Source organism: Juglans microcarpa x Juglans regia, chromosome 3S (assembly GCF_004785595.1).
Source record: "Juglans microcarpa x Juglans regia isolate MS1-56 chromosome 3S, Jm3101_v1.0, whole genome shotgun sequence".
NCBI classification, from domain to species: Eukaryota; Viridiplantae; Streptophyta; class Magnoliopsida; order Fagales; family Juglandaceae; genus Juglans; species Juglans microcarpa x Juglans regia.
Window position 1 is genome coordinate 25,968,257 of NC_054599.1, and position 17,455 is coordinate 25,985,711.

The window sequence follows — 17,455 nt, forward strand, 5'->3', positions numbered from 1 at the left end:
TGTGAACCCCTGTAGAGAACTGAACCCTGCACTGTTTTCCAAACATACAGTGTTCACAGAAATCCAGTTTCCCTATCTTCTGATTACATAGCAAATCCTGCTTACTCAAAATTGACATCCCCTTCTCACTCATATGACTCAAACGCATATGCCACAAACGGGTGACATCTGAATCTGGATCATCTGAAACAGACACTGCAGCTGCACCTGTCACTGTAGAGCCCTGAAGGAAATAAAGACCATTTGTCTTATCTCATTTCATTACAACCATAGAGCCCTTACTGACTCTGATAGCTCCACCTTCACCAGTATTCTTGTAGTCCTGAGAATCAAGAGTACCCAAAGAAATAAGATTCTTTTTCAACTCTGGAATGTGTCGAACATTAGACAATGTCCGGACAATTCCATCAAACATCTTAATTCTGACTGAACCAATTCCAGCAATTCTACAAGCCATATCATTCCCTAACAAAACGGAGCCTCCGTTGACCGATTCATAGTTAGTGAACCAGTCCCTCTTGGGACACATATGGAAAGTGCAAGCTGAGTCCATGACCCACTTGTCACTAAAGCGACTACTTGAGTCGCTAATTGCTAGAACAAGATCTAGGTCGTTAGACCTATCATCAACAACACTAACGGCATTAGATGAACTAGTGCCGTCCTCTCTATTTTTCAATTTTGGACACTCATTCTTGTAGTGACCAAACTTATGGCAATAATGACATTTGACTTTTTCTTACTAAACGTTGTTTGTGAACTGCCCCTGGATTTTCCTTTATTCTTCTCTGAACCCCTGTCATTCAATCTACCCCTGCTTGAGGACCCCTTAACAAACAAGCCACTAGCTTGTTCATTTGTGTTCTTCACACTCAATTTATTCCTCAACTTCTTAGAATTCAGAGCAGACTTTACATCTACCAAGGAAATTGAATTTCTACCATACAACATGGAATTCACAAAGTTCTCAAAAGATGTGGGTAATGAACATAAAATAATTAACGCTTGATCTTCTTCTTCAAGCTTAATATCTATGTTCCTCATATCCATAATGATTTTATTAAATTCATCTAGGTGTTCAGAAATAAGAGTACCTTCCTTCATTTTGAGAGTGTATAACCGTTGTTTCAAATACAAACGGTTGGTGAGAGATCTCTTCATGTATAGATTCTCTAGTGCCGACCAGAGACCAGTTGCTGTCTCCTCATCAGCAACCACTCTTAAAACTCCATCAGATAGTGACAAAAGAATAGTACTATGTACCTTTTCTTCTTCTTCTTTTGAAGTAGCCGGAGAATCGTCAGATACCGACACTTTTTATACTTTTGACAAGCCCTGTTGTCGCAGTAAAACCTTCATCTTGATGCGCCATAAACTGAAACTGTTCTGACCGTCAAATTTCTCCACTTCAAACTTAGCCATAGCCATCCCTCCAGATCACCCTGAGCCAAGCTCTGATACCAATTTGTTGGGTATAACTATAGATCTAAGACTAACTCGAAGTATAGTAGCGGAAATAAATAAAAGAAATTGATGACAATCACACAGAAAGAACACCAAGATTTAAGTGGTTCGACTCAAAGTGAGTCTACGTCCACTGGTGGAGTCGGTATCAGATATTTCACTATCAACAAAGATAGAGTACAGATGAATACAACAAAACTTCACAAGAAAGTTATCTCTCAAACTCACTCTAAACTTCTATCTCAAGAAAACACTAAAAACTAGACAAAAAGTGATTTCTGAAGTCTTAAGAAAGTGGAGGCGCCGTTTGGTATTTATAGGACAAGTGAGAATTCACTTCTGTGAACATTGGCTCGAGCAAACGTCGAGCGAGTGTCGAGCGAGCGTAGGTTTTGCACACTTCGCTCAAGCCAACATATGAGCGATGCTTGAGCGAAGCTCTCTGTCTGAATTCGCTCGAGCTGAGTGTCGAGCGAATGTCGAGCGAAACTCTCTGTCTTCATATCACTCGAGCTGAATGTCGAGCGATGCTTGAGCGAAGCTCTCTGTCTGAATTCGCTCGAGCCGAGTGAACCTCTGCTCGAGCGAACCTACGACACATGCACTGTTCAATCTGAATTCAAACTACCTCTTAACAATAACAAATACATGATATTATATAGACTGCAGGTCATGCAGGAAGTATTCCACACCAAGCAGTAATTAATTATAAACTGCTTATTTTGATTATTTATTATATATATTCCTCATTCTGAGCACAAAAACTGGCCTTTTGCAAAAAGGTACAGTTATTCCAACTGTGTTTAATTTGACGATCGTTGCAATGTCGACGGCAAACTCCCATACATATGTATGATCTACTGCAAAAACTTCTTCAAGGAAACCTCGAATTTCTGAGACGATGAGAGTAGAGGTCCTGCACTCCATGCAATCAGGCAAATATGCATTAATAAACACGTCTGGCAGTGTACTGTGTGCATGTGATCTATATGTATACATATAAAAGGCGTGATCGCCGTGCATGCGAATATTAATGATGCAGTACCATAAATTATTTCGATCTATATATATATATGAATAGGTTGGTACACGTGATTTAATTCTTAATTTGGCATTTTTTTAATTCTTACTATATATCAATATTATATTTCCCGTCCTATATATATTATATATGCTGAGAACGAATTCAATATTGTGATCATATTCTAACCCTATTTTTCTTTCCTTTTCTCCTTTCTTTCTCCTATAATTACTTTTTTGGACTGAGCCTCCGTCGCTGGGTCGTTAAAAACTTCGGCCACTCCATATTTGGTCGATCGTAACATATAATTTCTAAATAAAAATTGAAAATCTGACTATTATTAATCAGAATAGGAAATTGAAACATGCCCAAGAAGAGAATATCATGTGACCATAAGAGGGGTCATGATCAGCTAACCTCTAATTTTTTGCGATGAAAAATTCTCTGTAAGAACCTCGAATTGAGGATCATGCTTTTATTGTTAACTTGTTGAATAAAGTCGTGCATTTTGTTGAGTAGAACTTCGTACGTTATTTCAGAATCCTTCCCAACCATTTGGATCAAAATAGAGGTCATTGCACCATTCATTTCCTTTTTCGAGAAAGCCTGCATATGCATGGTAATATATATATATATATATATATATATATATATATAAATGGTTAAATTTAGCTGATCCGTCACTTGATCTTGCTGGAAAGTCATCATGAGAATAAATTCTTGAGCAAAGAAATTCTCCTACATTGGTATCGGAAGTCATCTGATCATCTCCACAAGCACTCAGACAAATTGCTAATCCAGTACCGCTTGTACTACTTTTCTCAGCTAATTTTGATGGAGGTCTGTTGGTTTTCCAGTCCTTCCTGTTGAAGATTAAACTTGATTTATTGCAAGAGGCCACAATTTATTAAGTTGATCTTTTACTAGATATGTGAAAACTGGAAAAGTTTCTTTTCGTTGTACCTAGGTGTGTACCGTCTAGTAAATCTGAATGGCCATAAATGTCATTAATTTAATTTCCAGAATTTTCTTTTGGTTCTATATATTGATCTACTGAAACAATATTTGATGAATAGAGAAAAACAGAGTATCGACGTACAGGGTGCTTCTTTCCTCTTCTATTGTTCTCTCTCTATCTTGATTCCAACACTTCCTGCAGCAAGTCTCAAGCGAAAATTTAACAATTGTAATTGTGCACAACAAATATTAATGCAATGAGCTAGCTAGGCATGCATTTGCATCCCCCATTACCTTTAAATTATTATTTCTTCGAATTCTATATATATATATATATAGAAATTTCGGTTGGTGTTCTATCTAGTGTGTGTGTGTGTGTTTATATATATGTAAGATCAGTTTTAGAATATAAATCGTGCTCATATATACTAGTCATGATCACCTCTGTAGGTCGTATGTGTAGTCTAGATCAAGAATGGTTCCACTATGACAAGCATCGACAATTGCATGAAGTGTGACACCCTCCTTGAGCGGCCGAACTATGGTGGAATGTATCTCGTTATCAAGGATCATCCCCTCTTGCATAAAGTCAACCGGACAGATTGTTTCATCAAACCCAACGAGCTCTTCGTTTGTGACATCAGGTTGTCGTAAGCCATGTCCGGAGTAGTAGAACACCAGTAAATCTCCAGACTCTGAACCCTCCACAAGCCATTTTAAGGAGTCTTGTATATTCTTCTTAGTTGGAGTAAAATCACTTCCTTCATCTTCTTCTGCATAATTATAATTGTATTATTAATATAATCTTTTCACCAAGTGACGAGTAGTACTACTTATGCGTTCTATATATATATATGGATTTAGGAAAAAAAAATTAATTTATTAGGACATAAGACAGGATGAAGATCATATATATAAATACCTGTGAGGATGCGAATACGCTCCCGAGGATAACCAAAGTGTTGAATCAACAAATTTTTCATGTTTCTCACATCATTAATAGTTCCGCTGAGGCTGTATGTCTTATTCCGGTGAGTAACCCCACAAAGAAGTGCTCGCTTCGGCCTTCCGCGGGGTGCCTCTGCACAAGAAACTGAAGGAGATGGCTTAATATCAAGCGAAGAAGAATAACTTTGGCTGGCTGCAGTAGTACTTATACCACTACTGCTGCTGCTTGATTTTTGCTTATTCTTCTGAAACTCTTTACTAACATTAAATGCTGACTGTATGAAATGCCATCCTAGGAGGCACCAGCCACTTGACGATGTGCTTATTCTTGTAACGGCATTAGTGCATTCTCTGCAACAAATACTAGTTTCCGAGTGCTTTGAATACTGTTTATTGCACCTACTGCATGTGGCTACTGATCTTTCCATTTGGTGTCCACTATTTCCGGGCCGGAATGCAATAAATAACTATGTACATGAAGGATTCCGAAGCTGATGAGCTATATATATTTGTGTATATATAAAGATCGAGAGCCTTCGTTGAATTTGCTGGTAAAATACATGGAGAAGAGCTGATCTGTGGCAGTTGTGATCGATCATGGAGGAGTAACTATTTGCCCTTTTGCTTATTATATTATATTTTTTTTTTGGGGGGGGGGGGGCATATAATGTTAGCACATTATAATCGGCCTACTGCAGATTCTATGCTTTTGTAAAATTAATGTCGACTATCTACATGCATAGCATACCCTTAAATTCAAAACACCAGATCTAGATTAACACCGATCAGTAATATGCCCATTTAAAAGACTAGCTATTTATTTGCATGCATGCTCAAATTGCAAGGTGGGAAGAAAATTAAGTAGGAGAAGTGGAATATTAGTACTGAGTATTTCATCCACAAACGAAGCTAGCTATATGATACGTACACCAGCTTGCAGTCATGATCTCCACCGATACATAATCATGGTAAATGCAGCAGCGAGTTCTGGGTCGATCTTGATGATCTCCTTTTCTTTTTCGTTTTTCTTCTTCAGAATAAAAAAATCACTTAATGAAATGTGATGTTATGATCTTATGGCTCGTGGAAAATCAATAAAGCCAAAGGTGCATTAATATTCCTTAACGACCAATTAAACACTTGCAATATGAGCGCATCATGTCGTTGTCGCTCTTTTTTTATCTCTTTTCCCTTTATTCTCTCCATAAATTTTACAAAGCAAGAACTTGATGCCTAACCGTTCTTTTATTTATTCAGTGGTCTCCTTTCGATCTGATTCTTATTCGATCACGTATTAAACTGGTTAATTGTAGATTGTAGAAGAGTATAATATTTATTCCAACTGTACGTGCATTGACACATGAAGCAAGCGATATATATGATCTATGCAGATCGATCATGAAAAGCTGCAAGCAGCTTTTCATGATAACAGAGGTTCCTGGACTCCTCATGACTCCATCGCGCATTAATCCAAATGCATTACAGACTTTACTATATATGCTAATTATTATTTGCATGATCAGCCCATTCAAAAGAATATTTGCTCAAATTGCAAGCTGGATATTAGCTAGTAAAGTACAAGAAGTGATCATTATAATATTTATAATATATCTATTCTACTTAAAATTTAATCCCACATTAGCTTGTCCATCTATCTAGCTATTTATAATAATATAACAATATTTCACTATAAGAGAAGTACCCTTCTACTGCGAAATCCAATCGCCGTGTAAAGCCCAAAAATCGTGGGAAAAATTCATTTACTGCGTGTTATAATCATCGATAGATCGCGATGTAAAAGCATCACAGTTGCTCTACTAACCGCTGCAACGGTTACGCCGCAAAATGGAAGGAGTTAACATGGGGATTGAGATGCCGAAAAAGGCTGTTAAGCACTCTGCCGCAATTAGAATCCATCTGGTTGTTGTAATCGTCTCAAACAAAGGTGAACTGCCCGCGGGGTTGAATTGTCGCAAGCAACCCAGTACTACGATGGTTTATTTCGTCGTAAATTTCTTCAGTTTCGACGCTCCTAGATTCGCTGTAAAATTTGTCACGGTTTGTAATCACCGCTGATTGTTGAACTTTGTTGATAAAAAATACCAATTTTGGCTATGTTAATTTTGTTGAACACTTCGCCGAGATCAGAATCAGTTGAATGGCGAGGTGTTGTGTCGCCACAATAGATTCGTGGCAATCAAGTATGAATTTTTGCAAAAGTTGCATGCTGCGAAAAATTCTTGTAGGAATTGTTTGGCACTAATTAATTAACTACTCATCGGTCTTGTCCATTTGCAGTAAATTAGAAGCAGCCAACCTCAAATTTTAAGAGCATCAATTTGGAGCTTTTTTTTCCGTGTGCGTGGCAATTGGCCTGTTTTTGTTTTTGTCAGTTTTATAAAACAAAAAGAAACCCTCTCAAATTTGTTATAATGATGCAGTACTTTATAATTGAAAGACCGGTGATCATCAATAACTGCCTATATATAAATATATATGAGCGTACAACAAACTAGACAACCAGGCAACACCTTGCAAAATAAAGAGGCTAAATCCAAATAATTAGAAAGGAAACAAATAAGAAAGAAATTAGAACGATTTTATCGTTCGGTGTGCTGCATAAAGATAAAATAATATTAAAAAAAAAAATTAAATTAGGCAAATCCAAACCCAATCATGACTTAATTCACTGGACTTTTGCATGCGGCCTACATGCACCACCGCAACTATGTATGCTCTGACGCTCGTACTTGTTACTGATCAAGGCATAATATACATATATATATATATATATATGTATAGTACTCCCTACAGAAAGAATTTCTTTGAGGAAACCTCGAAATTACTAGACGATGATAGCACAGGTTCCTGCAATCCATGCATTCCAAATACATCAAGAAACATAGCAGCCGGCCGTAGAATATATATATATATATATATATATATATATATATATATATTAAATGATAAACTTATACATGTATTATAACTATTTTTTTTTTTTTTGCAAAAATATAATTCTTTAATTAGTTGTAATTTTATAATTATTTTAATGAAGTGACACAATTATATTGGTAATTTGTTGTAAAATGAATTTTAAAATATTTATAAGTGTGTGATGATCATTACGTATCCATACATACACACATATATATGCATGCATATATATATATATGGTTAATTGGTGCATGATTTGAGTGTTTGGGCCGGGGTTGAATTTTGAAATGATATTGTTTGTACTCATAGCAATATTTATATTTCCTGTCCTAAAGTATTATATAAACTCATGAGTATGAATTCATGATGATCATCGATTAATGTGACCATCCAATTAATTTTTTTTCCTCTCTCTTACTTATAATAATGTGAACTGAGCCTCCGACGTAATTAATGCAGGGTCGTAAAATCTAGTTCCACTACTACATATTTTGGTCCCAATAAAATATAATTTTTAATAAAGAAATAGAAAATCTAAGTTATATTATTCTCAAAATTTTAGACAAAAATTAAGCTAGCTGAGGTTTTTGTTTTTTTTTTTTTGGGGGGGGGGGGGGGGGGGGGACACGTAATTTGTGACCATATATATAAATATTATAATCAGAGGGACCAGCTAATTACCTTTATTTGTTTTCTTTTCCAAACATCCTGTCCGAGCTTGCTCGTGGCCATCACGTTCGAGTTGATCAAGTGTAGAATTCTTTCATTCTTAACACGTGATTCGTGCATTTTTTTAAGTATATATTCGTATGTTACGTTTGCAGGATGGTTCGACGTAACAAAATTTTGGATCAAATGATAGGTCATTGGTCCCATTGTTTCGGGCGTTCCCTTTCCGCTGGAGTAATTAGCCTGCATATATAATATATATATATATATATATATATAATTAATGGTACGTACCATATATATTACGTACCGCATTAATTAGATATTAATCCATATATATATATATATATGGATTAATATTGAAGGAAGAAATAATTGATCTATAATTACGTACGTACGTACATTGGTTTCGGGAGCCGTCTGATCATCTCTACAAGCACTCAGACAAATTGCCAATCCTCCGCTTGTAGTACCTTTCTCTAGTGGATCGCTCCACTCATTCCTGCATGCAGCTCTCAAGCGAAAACTTAACAATTATATATAATTTATATAATATGCATCATGTGCAAGAATTTGGTATTATTCATAATCATATTTCAAAATATTTACTAATATTAATTTGGTACAAATTCAAGTATGTCATATGATCCAATTACATATATAATAATATTAATGGTGCTATGATATTATTGATGATCATGTACGTAGCACTTCCATGCAGGATACTACTGATGAAGTATTAAACCAGCTTTTTCAATGAAGCAATGGTACACTATCCTAATTCTAAAAGAAAATGTTTCCTATTTGCAAGGAATTTTAAGATCTACAAATCTTCAGAAAAATTAAAAAAATATAGCAATATATCCTCTTAAAATCATTAATAATAACAACAATATACTTTAATAAACATATGTAAATTATTAAATATAATTTAATAATCACATGTCCCAAAAACTTAAACTGATCATATATAAGAAAAGCTAAATTTAATTGTGTAAATTATATTCTTAACATAACTCAATATATCAGTGGAAGTCCCAACATCATGTGGATCAATATTTAATAAATAGGTTGAAGTGTATAGCCAAGATTCGGACCTTGGGACCTCAGCTGTGATACCATGCGTAATTTTTGCTTATCCTAAAAGATTAATCTATAAGAAAATATGTGTTTTATATAAGAAGATATGTATTTATATATTAATTATATAAATTATATTTCTAACGCCAAAACGCGGTATATAAAAGGAAAATTTTTAGACACCAAAACCAAAAATTTGCATTTAATTTTAGAACCAACATATCATGTGAAGAGAGTTATACAAAACAACATGATATATATATATAAATATATATATATATATATATATATATATATATTATACGTACCTTTGTTGGTTGTATTCGTATTTTAAATCAAGAATGCTTCCACTATGACAAGCATCCACAATTGCATAAAGTGTGACACCCTCCTTGAGCGGCCGTACAATGGTGGAATTTATGTAGCTATTTGGGATCATACCTTCTCCCGTACAATCAACCAAACAGACATGACAAGACTCAGGTTGTCGCAGTAAGCGGCCATGTCCAGAGAAGAAGAACACCAATGAGTGTCCAGACTCAGCATCCTTCACAAGCCATTTTAAGGAGCCTTCTATATTCTCCTTCGTTGGAATAGTTGATTTATTTTTGTTCTCTTCTTGATCTGCAATATCATTATTGTATTATAATCTTTTAATCTTTCATTTAATTTGTGAATTTAAAATAATTGAACACTTTTTTCCAAAAAAAAAGAGGAAAGTTATCAAAGTAGGCGATTTGATATATAATAAAGTGGATCATAATACATGAGATTTTCACCTCATACGGCTCCTCGTTCAATTCTTTCGAAGTCGTTGGATCTAAAACGAGTTATTTGTTTTGCCGCTGTAATTTTGAAAATTAACATTTAAAGAGTCCTCAAACGTAAGTAAATAGATCCGAAACATATAAAATGCAGTTAATCCTGTGTTAATGCTTGGCAATATGAACGTCCCTATAGATCTAGAGAAACAACAAATTATGGGGAAAGCAGATTGAAGCTGATTCAGTCTCTCTCTTCTCTCCTGATCTGATCACTCTGAAATGCATCATCATGCGTATATAGAATTAATCCAAGACAAGGAATATCATAAATTTCTTTTTCCCAGCGATATATCGATATTAATTAAAACAAATATTAAATTAACCCAAACTTCACATAATGATCAGTCTAATCTTGCACGAAACTGATTTAGATCCTACGTACGGACTTGAGATTTTCTCACTTAATTTATTTTCTAGAAGCTTAATTGTCGGCCGGGAATAATATCCCTTTTTTTTTTAGTTCGGAATCTAACTCCCTACATGTCGGAAGCGTTGATTAATCCTATGTCTAGGTTGTGGATCTATGTTGAAGTGAAAGCTAGCCGTACTGTACGTAGTTATCTTTGGATCTCGTCGCCAAGACGATGATCATATAATTAATTTATATATGTTTTTGACAGAAAAACTACGTTGCCTTCCCATGCAATATTCATGTAATTTCTCTTATAATATAATTAGCTAAATTAATTAGAACCGTTCTTGTCGACGAATGAAGCAAGATCCATATATGCAGCAGCTATATAACATGAAATTACCAAAACAAACATTTTTTTAGGTTTTAAATATTAAGATCACGAGACCGAAAAACAATTAATTACCTGTGAGGACGCGAATACACTCCTCAGTATAACCGAAGTGCTTAATCAACAATTTTTTTATTTCCTTCACATCATTGACAGGTCCTTCGAGGCGACTTATATTCCCCCCGGCGCCACGGCAAGTAACCCCACAAAGAAGTGCTCGCTTCCCTCCGGCCGCTGGTGCCTCTGCAGGAGATGGCCGCTTAATATCTTGCGAAGAAGAATCAGTACTTGGCCGGCTGGCTGCATGAGTGGTACTAGTAATAGTAGTACTGCTTGACTGCTGCTTATTGATCAGTACCTGATCATTACTGAGGGAGATAGAGATATAAGAGATGGGAGGATGAACAAAGCTAACCACTACTTTGCCTAAAAAAAAAAAAAAAAGAAAGAAAGAAAAAAGAAAAGAAAAAGAAGTTAATACGTACCTAATTACAGGCATCTCGATCCGATTTTCCGAGCTAGCTAGACAGATAGTAAAGGCTACAGCGAGACGTTCTCTCTTCTCCGTTTTCTTCAGAAAAATTTCCTTCGTAAAATGCGATGTTATAATCTTAATTATGGCTTGTGAGAAACCAATAAAGCCTTATAAGGTGCAATATTCCTTAACCACCAATTGAACACATTGATCGCTCTTTTTTCCAGCTTTATGATCCCTTTATTATTCTCTCCCTTGCTTTTTACAAAGGTGCATGCAAGAGCTAACTGATGCCCTAACATATGAGCTTTATTTCATCAGTGGCTGATCAAAAAGGATCACCGGCTTAATTAGCTGCCTTTTGCTTTATTGCATGTGGTGATCTTGATCTCGATTCTTCCTCGCGTATTGGCTAACCAAAAGCCTCTAAAAAAACATAACAAAAAGTTATGGTGAAAATTATTAGCTATAACCTCTAGAATGATCGAGTTCCTAGATACAGTGCGATACTTTAATCGCTAAAACAGTGCAGGATTAATATTAAGATCCCTTCTTAAGTGATGCACGGCACTGATCATGTTATGACACCTCCCTTCACCCGGAAGAAAATGAAACTTTTAAGGCCGGTTGTTTAACCTATATTCGAAAGAAAATCAGAGAGTTACACCCATCATGAGTCAATAGTGGGTGGACAAGTTTCACGATTCCCAGAACCTGCTTTCCCACATGATCTTTAACTAACATGCACACTAGCAAATGCAAAGCTGGCTGTCCAAATATATATATAATTCAATCAAATGCGAGCCTATATGGACACTGAGAACTTTCGGCAAATTTGTTTGATCTATTGATGCATGTAGCCATGAACTAACTATATGTACATACACTTATTTGCCCATGCATATGGCAACGAATTAAATACTTGGAATTATTTTTTGTCCGATGAAATTGTGCACTCGAGTTTTGGTTTTGAGTTATCTGGAAGATGCATGGAATTTGCAGAACATCTTTAGGATTGGTTTGTTTTCACAAACTATCTCATTTAATTTTATTTCATCTAATCGTTACAATTTTTTCAATTTTTCAAACAAAATACAAAAAATAATTTGACATTTTCAAATCTCAAAATAAAAATTATATTAAAAAAATTATATTTTAATAATATTTTATTTAACTTTCATCTCATTTAATTTCATCTAATCTATATTGTAACCAAACGAAGCCTTGTTGGGGTTACTAGCCTTGTACGTAGCATCACGGCCATCTCCTGTAGCCATGAGCTTTTTGCTTACAAATGCTTGTGTTTTTTCCCTTAGAAAGCAATATATTTCATCTTTTAGCAAAGTTAAGGAAAGACAAGTGCACGCTATATATATGCAGTACTAGTCTGACCTTCAGTTCCTCCTCTTCATCAAACCAATGTAGGATCAAAAGAGATAACAGCCAGCAACCAGGAAACCATACAAATCACAAATAACCCAACGTCCCAGAACGCCTAATATTGCCTAGCTTGCTGCTATAGCTGATACTTTAATCAGAGCCAATATAAGCATCTAATTTCTGATCATCATCCACCATTCTGCCGCCAAAAAATTGAATAAAAAATACAGCAATGAGCATCAACAACAAGCGGGTTTGTAGTTCTACCACAAAAAGAACTGATCATAACATTAATATTAACACTGATAAGCTTTGGAAGAAACAGATTTAGAAAAAACTTCCTTTTGTTATACATTGCGCGCGGGGGATCCTCTACCATTTTATCACTGAATACATATCGGCTTCACATCCACAGGTTCTGCAATTTCTTCAAATTAAAAGAGATCAAGCTTGAGGTTCATCAGTGTGATCAGAACTGATGAGCATTTCAAATTAGAGATCGAACTTTTCTTCGCATATTGGCTTCATGAGGTATATTTATTTTAAAAGAAAGTGCCTTTTTATAGTTTTAGTAGGAGTTTAAAGTAACTGTACACTAGCTGGCTACACTAGACAGCCGTATGAAAGCATTGCATGCATGATGCATGCATAGACGACATATTTTATACGAAGGACATTTTTTCTTTTTCCCCTTTATTCTCTCTGCTTTTTTTTTTTCAAAGCAAGAATCTGATGCCCTAATTAACCCTTTATTCAGTGGGCTCCTCGATTTGATTCTTCTTCACGTGTAGGCTGAACCAAAATTCTCGCAAAATTTACCAAAAACCACTGCACTACTGATCGAAATTATTTTGGTCTTAGATTTTTATTTTCTATCTTTAATTTTGTATTATATATTCAAGATTTTACCGTCTAAGCATCACCTTTAATTTATTTTTGAAAAGTGATCAGATACAACATGGGAAATTCTCAAGAAATCACATTATTAGAATATATATAATAAAAATAATAAAATCTACATCTTTTCATCAATTTAAATTTTTGGGATAAGTGATGATTTCATATAGTATATATTAGAATAGAGGTCCTGAGTTCAAATTCTGATTCTACACTCTATCTATTTAATTATATATTCCATATGTTGAGCTTAATTATTCATCGATGGAGAGATTGAGCTTAATAATAAAATCTAACTCTTCACATCAATTTTATGCTTTGAAATATTTAGATGGGATTCAATTGATCCAATCCATTAGTATTAGTATGATTGTCCGATTAAACATCATCTTTTATTTTGAAATATCTATATGCGTAAAATTATGTATATACCAGTTTAATTGAACTAAATTTTGTCATAATTAAGAATATATAATCAATATATTATTTTTATATTAATTACATACAAAAATTCCACACTAATTAACCAGTAATTATATACTGCTTATTTTGATTAATCTTTATATAGATATTCCACATTCTTCACACAAATTAAAACTGGCAGTAAATTAAAGCTGGTACTACAATTATTAATTCCCACAGTGCGCAGTGTGACAAATTAACAAGCGACATCGACGATCGATATTGATGAAAAGCTTGCACCAGTATGTGGTTTGATGGAGCATGTAATTGCAATGACGACATGCATATACTCCTTTTTTTTGTGTACCCAAATTTTAATGATCATGGCATATATACACGATTTACCGCAAAAATTTCCTCGCGGAAACCTGGAATTCCTGAGACGATGATAGCAGAGGTTCCTGCATGCACCCATGCATTCCAAATTATGCATTAAGAAACACGTAGTACTACTATACAGCTGCTAGAATGAATATATATATATATATATATATATATATATATATATATATATAAGAGGGATTCATTATCAGCTAATTATTACCTCTATTTTTCTGCGATGAAAAAGTCTCTGTAAGAACCTATTATTGATCAGGAATCTTTTATTGTTAAACTGTTGGATAAAGTCATGCATTTTGTTGAGTAAAACTTCGTATGTTATTTCAGGATCCTTCTCAACCATTCGGAACAAAATAGCAGTCATTGCTCCATTCATTTCCTTTTTGGACGTCAAAGCCTGCACATGATGAGATATATATATATATATATATATATATAAATATATATATATATATTTCGTAATGGCAAATTAATTATGATTAGAAGGTTTATGCATCCATGTCTAGTGACGTCGTAACAGATCTAGGGGAACAGTAGCATATATAAAAGCAGAACGACAAGTACGATTTCAAGAGAAAAATTCTGTAAAACATTTAATAAGATCAACCAATTCCATTTGCATGATATATATCTTACTTGTGTTACAGCCACTAAGATATCCTATAAAAGCAAATTGATAAATTGACATAATTTCATATATGCAATACATTAGATTTATTAATTATTTACAATAAAAGTAGTTTTACAATTTAACGTATCACATTAAATCACAAGTTTATAAATTTATTTTTGCACGCTAGATTTCGTTGTGGCTAAAGTATTTCTATTTGATTTGACCATGCATGTTTGCATGATAAGTACATGTCCGAATATAAATTAAGTGAATAGAATGCAGGATTATTGAACAAAGAAATCAATTCACTTACATTGGTATCGGCAGCCATCTGATCATCTTCACAAGCACTCAGACAAATTGCCAATCCTCCGCTTGTACCTTTTTCTGCTTTTGACGGAGGTTTGTTGTCTTTCCAACCCTTACTGCAAATCTCAAGCGAGAATTTAACGTCATTAATTAATTATATATATATATATATATATATTAATTGTTTGTTGCAATACAGTCATGTAAGAATTAATTAGGTGCAGCATGTGCCATTTTAGGTTGTTTTTGTGATTAATGCATTAATTTGCCAATTAGGTATACACAACTGTCATAGAGAGTTTCAAGTTTAGAATTAATTACCAGCATATTATATATATATATATATATATAATATCAAGAGAATTAATACACAAAACATTAAATCACATACTCATGACGTACGTACTTTTGTAGGTCGTATGTGTACTCTAAATCAAGAACGGTTCCACTATGACAAGCATCCACAATTGCATGAAGCGTGACACCCTCCTTTAGCGGACGTACAATGGTGGAATTTATGTCGTTGTCTACGATCATACCTTGTTCTATAAAATCAACCGGACAGATAGTTTCATCAAACCCATCAAGCTCATCGTTTTTGAAATCAGGTTGTCGTAAGCCATGTCCAGAGAAGAAGAACACCAATGAGTCTCCAGACTCTGCACCCTCCACAAGCCATTTTAAGGAGTCTTCTATATTCTTCCTCGTTGGAGTAGTTAAATCATTTCCGTTCTCCTCTTCTGCATTCATGCATATATAATTGTATATAATCTTTTGACCAAGATCAGTGTTTTGTGAATTTCAACATTGAACAATTTTTACTGTTTTGTTATATATATATAAATATATATATATATATATGTAATATAGAAGCCCCTTGAAATGTAATACATTACTGTATATGTATGATCGGAGATATAGGATTTGGGAAGAAGATCACTAACATTACTTTTTTTTTCAAATATTATGACCACTAATTAAATTGCAGATTAATTAAGAATGATAAATTACCTGTGAGGACGCGAATACACTCCCCAGGATAACCAAAGCGCTGAATCAACAAGCTTTTTATGCTTCTCACATCATTGATAGTTCCGCTGAGGCTGTAATTCTTGTTCCTGTAAGTGACTCCACAAAGAAGTGCTCGCTTCCTTCCGGATATGGCCTCTGCAGAAGCAAGTACTGCAGGAGATGGCTTAATATATAGGGAAGAAGAATCGCCAGTACTTGGGCTTGCAGTGTTACTAGAAGAACTACTGCTTGATTGCTGCTTATTCTTCTGACGTCCCTGATGATTTTTACCAGAATTTCTAGATGGCAGAAGATTAGGCTTTGAATTTAGTACTGACTCTATGAAATGATGTCCTAGGCCGCTTCCATTTGACGATCTTGTTATTCTTGTAACGGCATTGCATTCTGTGCAATGAATTGTTTCCGAGAGCTTTGGCATTCGATAAACTTTCTTGCACACAGTGCATGTAGCTGTTCCTTCCATTTGATGTGTACTATTTTCGGGCCGGAATTCAATATATAACTATGTGGACTCTGAAGCTGATGAACTCCATATATATATATATATATATATATATATATATATATAATATCTGTTGCAGAAGTGATCATAAAGTCAGTACTTTTTGCCCTTTGGCTTATATTAATAGAATTGGGCACATTATAATCGGCTTATAATTACGGAGTGTATACTTTTGTATAATTAATGTCGATTATCCGGCATCCTTCAAGAATGACAGAACATTCATGTCTTTGCAGTATTTATATATATGCTCAAAACCCTACTGATGATCTGCAGGTTGACGTACGTAAAAATGGCGTCCATGGGTTTCCACCAGCCTACACGTACTGTTTTTGAAAAATTCTATATATCGTAGGGTATGCTTATTTGCATCATGATCACTGGCATGCTCATCATTTAAAAGATTATTTGCTCAAATTGCAAGGTGGAAAGAAAAGTAAGTACGAGAAGTGGATATTAGTACTAGTATTTCATCCTACTTTCATTTGTTTTTTTTTTCTTTTCCTCCGAGCAGATGGTAATTAAATGCAGTATCGAGTTCTCTCTTGTTCTTATGTTTTTTTAGGAAAAAAATAAAATAAAATCCCTTAGTATAATGCGATGTATAGTATCTTATGGCTTGTGAAAAATGAATAAATTAAAACCAAAGTGCAATTAATATTCCTTAACCACCATTTAATTAAACATGACTTGTCGCTCTTTTTTCTTTTTTCCCTCTATTCTCTCCCTTCTTGCAAAGCAAGAACTTGATGCCTAACCCTTTATTCACCGGCTGATCAAAGAAGGAACCCCCTTTAACTGCC

At 34.5% G+C, this 17,455-nt stretch overlaps 2 protein-coding genes and 3 long non-coding RNA genes across 6 annotated transcripts in view; 1 reads left to right on the top strand and 4 right to left on the bottom strand.

The window, feature by feature from the left end:
* Positions 1 to 2,826, bottom strand: part of LOC121258450 — a 6,244-nt gene extending 3,418 nt beyond the window's left edge. The window contains exon 1 of the long non-coding RNA XR_005939407.1: positions 2,113 to 2,826. This is a non-coding gene — a long non-coding RNA (uncharacterized LOC121258450). The remainder of the gene's footprint in view (positions 1 to 2,112) is intronic.
* The window catches only part of LOC121258443 (metacaspase-3-like), a 24,157-nt gene extending 12,994 nt beyond the window's left edge, over positions 1 to 11,163 (bottom strand). Inside the window, exons 1-3 of the mRNA XM_041159953.1 lie at positions 11,129 to 11,163; positions 10,719 to 11,011; positions 9,385 to 9,700 (exon numbers count right to left, since the gene is read on the bottom strand). Of these exons, the coding sequence (XP_041015887.1) occupies positions 9,385 to 9,700; positions 10,719 to 11,011; positions 11,129 to 11,142 (623 nt within the window). The 5' untranslated portion in view covers positions 11,143 to 11,163. The remainder of the gene's footprint in view (positions 1 to 9,384; positions 9,701 to 10,718; positions 11,012 to 11,128) is intronic.
* Positions 1,616 to 5,265, top strand: LOC121258449. The gene is made up of 3 exons (XR_005939406.1): positions 1,616 to 1,747; positions 2,546 to 2,549; positions 5,253 to 5,265. It is a non-coding gene; the product is annotated as an uncharacterized LOC121258449 (long non-coding RNA).
* Positions 4,899 to 5,593, bottom strand: LOC121258448. Its single transcript, XR_005939405.1, has 2 exons — positions 5,319 to 5,593; positions 4,899 to 4,966 (listed from the first exon to the last, which is right to left on the bottom strand). It is a non-coding gene; the product is annotated as an uncharacterized LOC121258448 (long non-coding RNA).
* On the bottom strand, positions 6,913 to 16,667 carry LOC121258441 (metacaspase-3-like). Of its 2 annotated transcripts, none has more exons than XM_041159951.1 (5): positions 16,130 to 16,667; positions 15,525 to 15,858; positions 15,123 to 15,234; positions 14,402 to 14,593; positions 6,913 to 7,258 (listed from the first exon to the last, which is right to left on the bottom strand). In XM_041159951.1, the coding sequence occupies exons 1-5, from the start codon at positions 16,611 to 16,613 to the stop codon at positions 7,199 to 7,201; spliced, it is 1,182 nt and encodes a 393-aa protein (XP_041015885.1). In that variant the 5' UTR covers positions 16,614 to 16,667; the 3' UTR covers positions 6,913 to 7,198. The 2 variants fall into 2 exon arrangements, with proteins under 2 accessions (XP_041015885.1, XP_041015884.1); XM_041159950.1 differs by lacking the exon at positions 6,913 to 7,258 and adding an exon at positions 13,998 to 14,258.
* Between the last annotated feature and the right edge of the window lie 788 nt (positions 16,668 to 17,455).